At 49.3% G+C, this 9,512-nt stretch overlaps 2 protein-coding genes across 2 annotated transcripts; one reads left to right on the forward strand and one right to left on the reverse strand.

Annotated features, from left to right (window-relative positions):
• Positions 1 to 360: 360 nt before the first annotated feature.
• LOC124657192 lies at positions 361 to 3,460 on the forward strand. Its single transcript, XM_047195784.1, has 4 exons — positions 361 to 769; positions 1,879 to 2,162; positions 2,295 to 2,522; positions 2,615 to 3,460. Exons 1-4 carry the CDS (start codon positions 361 to 363, stop codon positions 3,050 to 3,052), a joined length of 1,359 nt encoding a protein of 452 aa, XP_047051740.1. The 3' UTR covers positions 3,053 to 3,460.
• Positions 3,461 to 6,648: 3,188 nt separating this feature from the next.
• Positions 6,649 to 9,086, reverse strand: LOC124658154 (IRK-interacting protein-like). Its single transcript, XM_047196572.1, has 2 exons — positions 8,808 to 9,086; positions 6,649 to 8,373 (listed from the first exon to the last, which is right to left on the reverse strand). Exons 1-2 carry the CDS (start codon positions 9,084 to 9,086, stop codon positions 6,799 to 6,801), a joined length of 1,854 nt encoding a protein of 617 aa, XP_047052528.1. The 3' UTR covers positions 6,649 to 6,798.
• Positions 9,087 to 9,512: the final 426 nt, after the last annotated feature.

The raw sequence follows: 9,512 nt of genomic DNA on the forward strand, positions 1-9,512 counted from the left end.
ACCCTTTTTCCGTTAAAATCCCCCTCGCCGCGCTCACACCGGCAGTTTGGCGCGCTAGCTCACACGTGCACAGGTGGGGAGAGAAAAAGTAGTAGCCAGAGTTATTGGAGAGCACGCCGGCCGTTCGCCGGCGTCGTCCTGGACCGAGGAATACGAGGTGAGGAGATCGAGGAATATCGCAACGTGCGCGCCCGCCCAGCTTCCAGTCCCAGCCTCCCTCCGATCGGGCCGTAGACCGCAGCGCGCCTCACGGGCGGCACGTGAACGCTCCCCTGACGCTGCCGGCGCCGGAGCATAAAGGTCAGCGCGCGCCTCAGGATTCTTGCTGTTGGATTGACCGGGGGGGAACTATCACGGGGCATGGAGCAGGAGAGGAAGCGGGACTCGGCGGCGGCGGGCGCGGCGCTGGTGGTGGTGCTGGAGTGCGTGGCGGGGAGCTCCAAGGCGGAGGAGTGGGGCGGCGGCGGGGGCGTGGTGCAGGAGGGGGACGTGGTGGAGGCCGTCCGCGTCGGGGTGGGCTCCGCCGCCGCCTCCCTCGACGCGCCCTTCAAGGGCGGCAGGGCCGCGCTGCACAAGGCCCTGCACGCCGCCTTCAAGCGCGGGGACACCTCCGTCGAGGTGCGCGTCCGCGGCGGCAAGGACCTGCAGGCCTGCGTCCTGCCCCACCCCGCCGGCGGCAGGAAGCAGTACGTGCTCCGCTCCCTGCACGACCCCAACTACGTGCTCGGATTCGGCGACCGCCTCGAGAGCGACTGCCTCGCGCTGCAAGGTAAAATCCCAACCACCACCGCCTCTTCGTGCCTCCCAAGAGCCCCTGCTTGATTTTTCATCTGACTGTTCCAGCTGATTTGAGCCTAGTTCTTGCGAGCTCAACCATGAACTAAAATTGCGATAATTCAACGGTGATTTACTATATGCCTAGTCATGAACTGGATAACTTTGCTGTCAATTCGAGATCGGGAATGAATCGTGGATATGATACATTTTACTATGATCGTAAATAAATAAATAAATAACAGAGTATTATCAGCCAGATAGATTCGACATGAGTTTCTTTTTCAGTATGTACGCATGCCGACGTGTTCAACTCCGTCAGTTACGAAAAGACAAGTTTACTGTCAAGTCCGAGGTTCAAAGCAGAATATTCTGATGCGCTGATCTTTCGCTGCATTGTTGGAAAGCAGAATTCCCTGCGTTTCATAGGCGCGCGAGTTGGCTATTCTCAATGCTAGGAAGCTAATGTACAGGTGGTTATCGCTAACTAGAACGACAGCTACGTACCGACAATAAACAAAGGAAGCAAAGCGGATTTAGAGTAGTGGTAATAATGATTAAAGCAGGGAGACTAAGACTTCGTTGCTGAAACATGTCAAGGAAGATGGCCATGTTGTATAGCTGGTGGTCAAATGCTATGTAGTCTGTACCTTGTACATTCCACTCGTTTTCTTGGCCATGCTGAGGAATATGGCATGGTGGACTGTTGACGTGATGGTTGTTGGGCTTGGGCACATGTTTGTTGCTTCCTGGCAAGTTAGTTGGGCCCTTGATGCTGTTCAAATACTGTTCCATTGTTGTCTAGTTTGGCTGCTCTAGCTATTTATGGCTTCAAATCTTTCCAGAAGTTCATCGCAAACATATCACAAGTTGATGGTCAATAGTGCTAACTAGAAGTGTTTCTTGCAATACTATCCTAGCTGTTCATCTTACAGTGAAATTACGCGTGCTTTCACAAATCTTCTGACTTCTGGCACTGCTTCTTAATACCTTACTGGTGCTTCCGTCCATAAACGACATACTGCATACTATGTTAGCACGTCTTGCTGTGAATTTGTGATGACCTTTTGTGTAAAATATGTGTGATCTCCCGCCTTGATGAAGGCAACAGGGGCACAAGAGTTGCGTCAGCGCTGAGCAAGGCTACACTTCAGGATGGGTACGTCGCATATCCATGGGAGCAGAAGATGCGGGACTCTTTGTGCGCGCCCAACTCCAGCTGCTGCCTCTCCATTCTCATCCTCCCCAAGTCCCTGGACCAGAATGCATGTCGTTACGAGTCCTTTGAAGACACATTGGCTCGTGCCAACACATGGCTCTCCTCGTCGCAGGCCTCAGGAATCCCTATTAAGTTCATGAATCTGCAGAGTGAAGCTCTTCTCACCAAGGTGCACATGCAAGCTCTCTGACTCCACAAGTTATGCACTAAAATGAACTTTCAGCGTTCGGTTGCTTATAGCCTAGTTCATGATTCAGTTTGATCCTATAGTAATCTTATCTTCGCACCCTGAAATGTTCAGATATCTGGAGAGACAGCGTCTCCAACTGTCAATTCTGGGTCATTGTCTGATATGTCGAACCTCGTGAATGCGACCCTATATGGTTTCGAGGACTACCATGGGGTGGACATTGGTGTGGTGAAGGCAGCCCGGATTTGGTACAGATCCACAGCAGGAGAAATTCCGCTGGAGATCCAACTTCAAGAAGGCGACACAAGACTAGGATTTTCAGTCAGCCGTACTGAAGAGGTCCTTTTTCAGTTGCCACTGTACACAATACTGACAACAAGTCAATAGCCTACCTTCATGTAACTCACCGTGACAACTTGTGTTTAATCCAGGGTTTTATCTACATATCTTCGGTGGTCGAAGATGACAAGGGCAATGAGGCACCATCAACAAGGTCAGGGCTCCGCGATCTATTCAACCGGGCTAAAGAGGCGTCGAAACTGCTGATCATATCAAGGGTGTCCAATGAGAAGGTCCTCCCCTGGATGATCTCCAGTTCAGGTGCGGTCCGATGCTTCGACACCATCTCCCTCAGCCAAAAGCTCTCCTTGCACCGCCTCGCGTTGCACCCCATCCAGCTACATGTGCTCATGTGGGAGAAACCTGTTGGTAGTATGATTCTTTCTCCGAAACTGCCCCCTCAGGCGATGCTAACTCAGGTGCCCTTTAACTTCATTGAGAGCATTGAACCTAGAGGGGATTCTGAAGATTACAGTGTGGGGGATGCGTCGTTTCGGCTTTTGGATTCTCCAACTAGCAGCTGGGTATAATTTGAAGTTTAGTTCTCCTCAGAAGGCTTCCTGATAGGCTTCAAATTGGTGATTCTTAGGGTACCATCTTAACCTCTTTAGGTCAATCAAATGAACTAAAAATCAGAGATTTATGCAATTTTAGAATTTTAGTTCATTTCCTTGAACTATAGAGGGCTAGAGGGGGATACCCTAGGGGTCACAAATCTGCACCTCTACTTCGTGGTGGCTACTTCCTAATAGGCACATGTAATGTTGCCATCTTATCTAGTTTTATGGGCAGTATGCTTAGTTTGTGCTAGAGAAGTGTTGTTCTATCTGGAAATTGTTTAGAAACTCTGTAAGTTTCTGGCGTAATATCCGAAGAACATGTTGTGATGCATTCTTTTTTATGATCATGACATAACAATGGAGGTATATATTACTACATATTATTTCCATAGTAGTGCAAGCAGTTCGTTACTTGGGTATATAACTGCTTATTCTGAACTTGGTGAGGAACACAACGATGAACATTTTCACATTATTTGACAAGATAAATGTTACGGTCACCCTAACAAGTCTTACCACAGACATAGCAGTTTAACATGACAAAATATTATGCTAGTACTGGTATAGTAGTTGTGACTGGTGAGAACCATGCACTTGAGCACTTGAGTGAGAACTCTGCAATTGAGTACTCAGATCCTAAACCCTAACATCACCATGATTTTCACTATCAACGGATCTTGAACATGTCGAAATCTCCTCCATGTACATCTGATCGAACTTCCGTCCTCTTCGACCCTCAAAATCGCCAATGGCGGGCCAAAAGAGAATGGCAGTAGGTGGAGAAGTCAGACACACTTGGAGGCGACGGAGATGCACTACAATAGCTGCCCTGCACATTGTGGTCACAAAACCAGCTCACATCCTCGCTCTAGTACCTAATGCCTTCCACAACACCTCGTTCCAATTCAGATTGTCCAGCGCCATGAAGCACTCGAAGCTCTCCAGGTGATCATGCTTCCAGTCGAGGTACCTTGCCGCTCTTTTCTAAGCTATAGTTCTCGAAGCCCTGGCACAACGAGTGGTTAATGATCGCCTCCGGATGGTACATAATGGCCTTGGGACGGAGAGAGTTAAGATGACTATCATTATTTTATCCTGAACTCTTTTAGTTTGATACAACTAGAGCTAGAAATATGATCTTAACCACCACATTTTTTGATATTATAGTTAGGAGATTAAACCATGCAATGATGCAACTAAATGCTAAGATTCGTCAAAAATTATTGCTTAATTCTAACTTCTATCGTGAAAACTAAATTTGCACTAATCTTGAAAAATATATTGACAAAAAGTTGTCTTAGTTTTTTTTCCTTATCAATGACTCCCTCTTAAAAAACGCGATTCAAATTTTTTATTCTACTTCAGAGAAAAATAAGAAAACAAAATCACATGTCTTCATAGATTTATTTCTGGGTGCGTTGAGTGCGTGTGTCTAGCTACAATTACTCGCTTGTCTCAAAAAAAAAAAAAAGCTACAATTACTCGCTGGCTTGTAGCGAGTGGGTTTGGCTTGGATGAACTTGGGAAGGACGAAACGAACACGGCATGGTGGATGAGGGAGGAGGGGCGGAATGTCCACCACCGTGAATTAATCCAATTACTTAGCAATTCCTCTCCTGCTTAGTGGATCTAGACCCTCTTGCTCACATGTGCACCCTGCCTGCATGTTAATTAGTAGACCAACTTCTTGTACTCGGCCATATCCTGCGTATAATGTGCAACCTGAAGGAGTAGCTACTGGCAATCTCCGATGCGTATCCTCCGCATAATTAATGTGCAACGTGCATGGAGTATATGACGAGATGGGTGGTGTTGAGTGACAGTCCAGTTGTGTGTTACAAAACCGGCTCACATCCTCGGTTTAGTCATTCCATAACATCTCATTCTAGCTCAGATTGTCCAGCGCCACGAAGCACGTGAAGCTCTCCCGGTGATCATACTTCCGATCGAGGTAACTCTTTGTTCCACACTTTTGTTAGCTATAGTTTTTGAAGCCCTGACACAATGAGTGGTTTATGATTTCCTCCTTGGAGCGGAGCGAGTTAAGACAACTATCATTATTTTATACCGAACTCTTTTAGTTTTTTACAATTAGAGCTCATTCTCTAGAAATATGATCTTAACCACCACGTTTTTATATTATAGTTAGGAGATTAAACAATGTAATGATGCAACTAAATTCTAAGATTCGTAAAAAATATTGCTTATTTCTAACTTCTGTCGTGGAAATTAAATTTGCACTAAACTTGAAAAATATATTGCAAAAATAGTTTTCTTAGTTTTTTTCCTTATCAAGGAGTGCATATTAAAAAATTGTGATTCAAAATTTGTATTCCTAGAGAAAAATAAGAAAACAAAATCACATGTCTTCATAGATTTATTTCTAGTGCTTACATCAATTGAAAAAAAATGTATATGGTTCTGTCTATGTGAGTTTCTTCAAATATCATGACAAATAAACTTTAAGTAGTAGTTTCTAGAAACTACTACTTCAAATTTTACTTAAAACAAATACTAGGAGCATGTACATCTCGACAGTTCATGTGAGTTCGTATAGTTTCTCGTAAAACCAATAATTTTTATGATCGATGTAAAAAATAAAAACTTGTGATACAAAAAGTCTTATTTTTAGCATCAAATTTTATCCTTTTACAGATGCCAAACGATAAGTCGATTTTTCATGGAAAGACTTTATGTGCACACAGCATATGTACACGTGAATTTTTCGTCTGGAAATTTTTGACATTTGAAAATATATCTATGGATCTCAAAATAAAGGGAACATATGCACGCAAGAGCCAAAAACATCACTCCCCCATTCAACAATTAACTCTCGTCGCATGCATACTTTAGTCTTTGGATGGATTTGATATTTTGGAAGAACTACAAACACGCTCCAACTTTTTGAACTAGGCACACTACACTATGTGTTATCAATTCAAAGTGTGTGCGCAATGTATGTATCAACGTATCTTCTGTCAAATAAGATGACAAACATGTGACTACACATGCAAAAATAATAGTGTAGGGAAATTTATCTTATATCATATATGTGAAATTTTGACCCCTGCTTCCTGATGGCTACTTCCTAATGGACACATACAATGTGATCATCTTTTGTAGTTCTTTGGGCAGTACGCTTAGTTCTATGTAAGTGTTTAGTTCTGTCCAGAAACGTTCAAACCTAGTTTTCTGGCGTAATCAGGGAAGATGCATTTGTATAAGAAACGTTGACCAACGGGAGAAGATTTCCTCCCTTGGCTATACGTTGTTAGATAGATGACGAGACCTCTCTAGCTAGCAGCAAATTTATACGCGCTAGATAGCACCCCGTTTAATTTGGTCCAGTTGAGACTCGAACCCGTGTGAACTAGCTGCGCCTCGCAAGTCTTGCCACTGAGCTAGCACTCAGTTTTTAAGATGCATTTGTATAATATCTGAAGAACATGTTGTGGTGCGTTGTTTTCGTTGATCATGGCATAACAATGGATGAATATATTACTCATTTCTACAGTAGTGCTGTGCAAGCAGTTCCTTACTTGGGTTTATAATTGCTTACTCTGATATTACTGAGAACACAGAGGTCGGCATTTTGACATTAATCTCTGCACCTCTGGATTCGACAAGAAAAATGTTAACCTCACCCTAACAAGTCACACCACACACACTAGCTGGCTATCAGTCGAACAAAACTTACACGACCAACATGACACATATTATGCTACTGATCTAGTCGTGAGGACCCTGCACTTGAGCACTCTATCCTGAACATAGAACCCTGGCATCACCATGGTCTTGACTGTCAGCGAGTCCTGAACCTGTCGCTTGTCCGGCAAAATGTCCTCCATGTACATCTGATCGAACGCCCGTCCTTCCTCCACCCGCAAGATCGGCAGCGGCGGGCCGAAGGAGAATGCCAGCAGGTGGAGCAGCCAGACGCACTTGGTGGCGACGAAGAAGCACTGCAGCAGCTGCTCGGGCCACGGCCAGGACCAGCCCAGCGCCGCCACCACGCAGCTCATCTTCTGGTCGCAGAACCGGCTCAGGTCCTCGCTGTAGTACCTGGTGCCCTTCCGCAGCACCTCGCTCCAGCTCAGGTTGCGCAGCGCCACGAAGGACGCGAAGCTCTCCCGGCGGTCCTGGTTTGGGTCGAGGTGCCTCGGTGCGCCGTTTCGCTGGAAGCTGCAGTTCTCGAAGTCCTGGTACAGCGACTGGTTCATGATCGCCTCCAGATGGTACAGGATGGCCTTGGAGCAGTGCCGGCCGGCGGTGATCGCCAGCTGGTACGGCTGCAGGAGCAGGTTCAGCTTGTCTGACAGGCCGTTGTCGGGATCTTCGGCCTGCTGGATCAGCGACTTGCAGAGCTGCTTCACCGACAGGCGAGCCTCCGAGGCGATCTGCAGGAACCCTTCCACCATGGCCTCGTGGCTCACCGGCATGCTGCTGGCCGGGAGCTCTCGGCTCGCCCCGATCGACCTCGACGACGACGATCGCCGCGAGTGAGGCTGCGTGCCACCATTGTCCGTCGCTTGCCTCAGCGCATTCTTGAGCTCCGAGCAGTAGGCTTCCAGGCTCATCATCTTGGTGGTCAGCTCGCCCAGCGACGACCTCATCTCGGCAGCGTCCTCCAGCGCGGCGTCGCGGTGCGCATTGGCCTCGGCGAGCTCCTTCTTTGCTGAGTCCAGCGAGAGCAGCCCCCACTCCTTGAGGAGCTGCGACATGTTCTCGCGCTCGATCACGGCTGTCGGTTGCAACGGCGACTTCGCCTTCTTCCTCGCCTTGGGGAAGAACCACGAGAGGATCTGCGACCCCCTCTGTTTCGCCCGGGAGTGCGTGGACGCCGAAGGGTGCTGGCTGGAAGACGGCGGCACTCTGTTGCTGCTGCCGAGGAACCTGTCGTTCCCGCCATGTTCCCTACCGATCGTCCCCGGCCGGAACGCGCTGCTGCAAGATGCCGGGGGCGCCTTAAACTCGGCCGTGCCGGTGACCCGGCCGGCCGACGCGGCGAAACGGCCGGCCAGCGGCGCCGACTGCAGAAAGGCCGGGTAGATCCTGTGCGCGCCTCTGGTCCGGAGGTGATTGTCAGTGGAAGAAGGCGCGTAGTGGAAGTCGCTGTTGGAGGAGGAGAACCCGTTGAGGCAGTTGTCGTAGTCCGAGTAGGCCGCCTCGTCGCCGCCATCGCGGCCGCCGCGGTCCAAGGTGATGCCGCTCCAGTTCTCCGACCGGCTCCGGGTGTCCTGGCATATGTCGTTCAGTCCAGCAACCATGGCCGCGGGCTCCTCCTCGTAAGTCTGCCATCGCCATGTTTAGGAAGCACTGTCAGAGATGTAATCCTCGCAGGATGAATTGCAACACACCGTGCAAATATGAAATGATGCATTGCAGGCAATGATTCAGTGACCGCAATCGTGCAAGAATCGTGGACAATGTTCTACCACCAAGTAGGCAAGTACCAATGGTCGCTCACTCATAGGCAGTGGTATAAGCATGAGAGATTCTAAAAGAACATTACTCCAGGAACTGTTGCTAGTGGTACTGCCTACGTTCCGGTGGTACCACCTCTACGCCAAAGCAATAAACGCAGCAACTGCCGGAGCTCCGGCGGCACAAGCAGGTGCAGGAAGGCAACTTAATTTCAGAACTAAATGCGCCGCCTTATACCGTGAGGAGCAACCAAGAACCCGCGGAACATCACGGCAACAAGCGCAGGACAGGGATTGCTCACCGGAGTAAACACGGGGTAGTCCTCGCTCGCGCCGGCCGACGCTGCCCCTGCCCTGGAGCGCGCGGGGGACGCGGCCGGCGGGAGGCGGATGGTGGCCGGGCTGCGGCTGGCGCCGGCATTGGCATTGGGCGCGCCGCGCTGGCGGAGGGCGGCGTGGAGCGCGCGCAGCTCGACGGCCTTGGCGACGGCGGCCTGGACCTCCTGCCGGCTGGCCGGAAGCGGAGGCCGGGACGGCGGCGCGTGGTTGAAGGCCTCCGCGGCGGCGGCGGCCACTGCCATGGCCGGCGACGAGTGGATGAACAGTGGTGGGTCAAAGGCTGCGTTCTTGGCTGCGCTGATGCAGTGATGCCGCTGGCGGGTGGGAAGTGGTTTTCTTGGGAGAAGGAATGGCGACAGGCAGGCAGGGGTGGGAGGGAATGGAGGGGAGAGGAACAGTGGAATTCGAGAGTGAGAGAGAGGAACTGGGAGGTGAGTGAGTGAGCGAGGGAGGGAGGGAACTGCACATTTTGAAGAGGGTTGGCAGCGTCTTTTGGGCTTTTCTTTTGTCGCTTTTGCTGGTGTTGCTGCTCGCTAAACGTTGCTTGTTCCCTTAAGAAAATGTACTTGATCCCCTTAAGTATGCTTTACTTGCTCCATGGTGCAACCGATTCGTCCCTTCCAATCCAAACCAAGAATTAAGGCTACTTTGCAGAAATTTTATACTCC

This window comes from Lolium rigidum, chromosome 5, assembly GCF_022539505.1.
Source record: "Lolium rigidum isolate FL_2022 chromosome 5, APGP_CSIRO_Lrig_0.1, whole genome shotgun sequence".
Taxonomy (NCBI): Eukaryota; Viridiplantae; Streptophyta; class Magnoliopsida; order Poales; family Poaceae; genus Lolium; species Lolium rigidum.

What these genes read in the sequence shown, in the direction of transcription:
- LOC124658154 (XM_047196572.1), bottom strand. Translation starts at nt 9,086, where the DNA reads ATGGCAGTGGCCGCCGCCGCCGCGGAGGCCTTCAACCACGCGCCGCCG. An exon ending in ACTACCCCGTGTTTACTCCG is followed by an intron (nt 8,374 to 8,807) that starts GTGAGCAATCCC and finishes TGGCGATGGCAG; the next exon opens with ACTTACGAGGAGGAGCCCGC.
- LOC124657192 (XM_047195784.1), top strand. Translation starts at nt 361, where the DNA reads ATGGAGCAGGAGAGGAAGCGGGACTCGGCGGCGGCGGGCGCGGCGCTG. An exon ending in CGACTGCCTCGCGCTGCAAG is followed by an intron (nt 770 to 1,878) that starts GTAAAATCCCAA and finishes GCCTTGATGAAG; the next exon opens with GCAACAGGGGCACAAGAGTT. An exon ending in CAGTCAGCCGTACTGAAGAG is followed by an intron (nt 2,523 to 2,614) that starts GTCCTTTTTCAG and finishes TGTTTAATCCAG; the next exon opens with GGTTTTATCTACATATCTTC.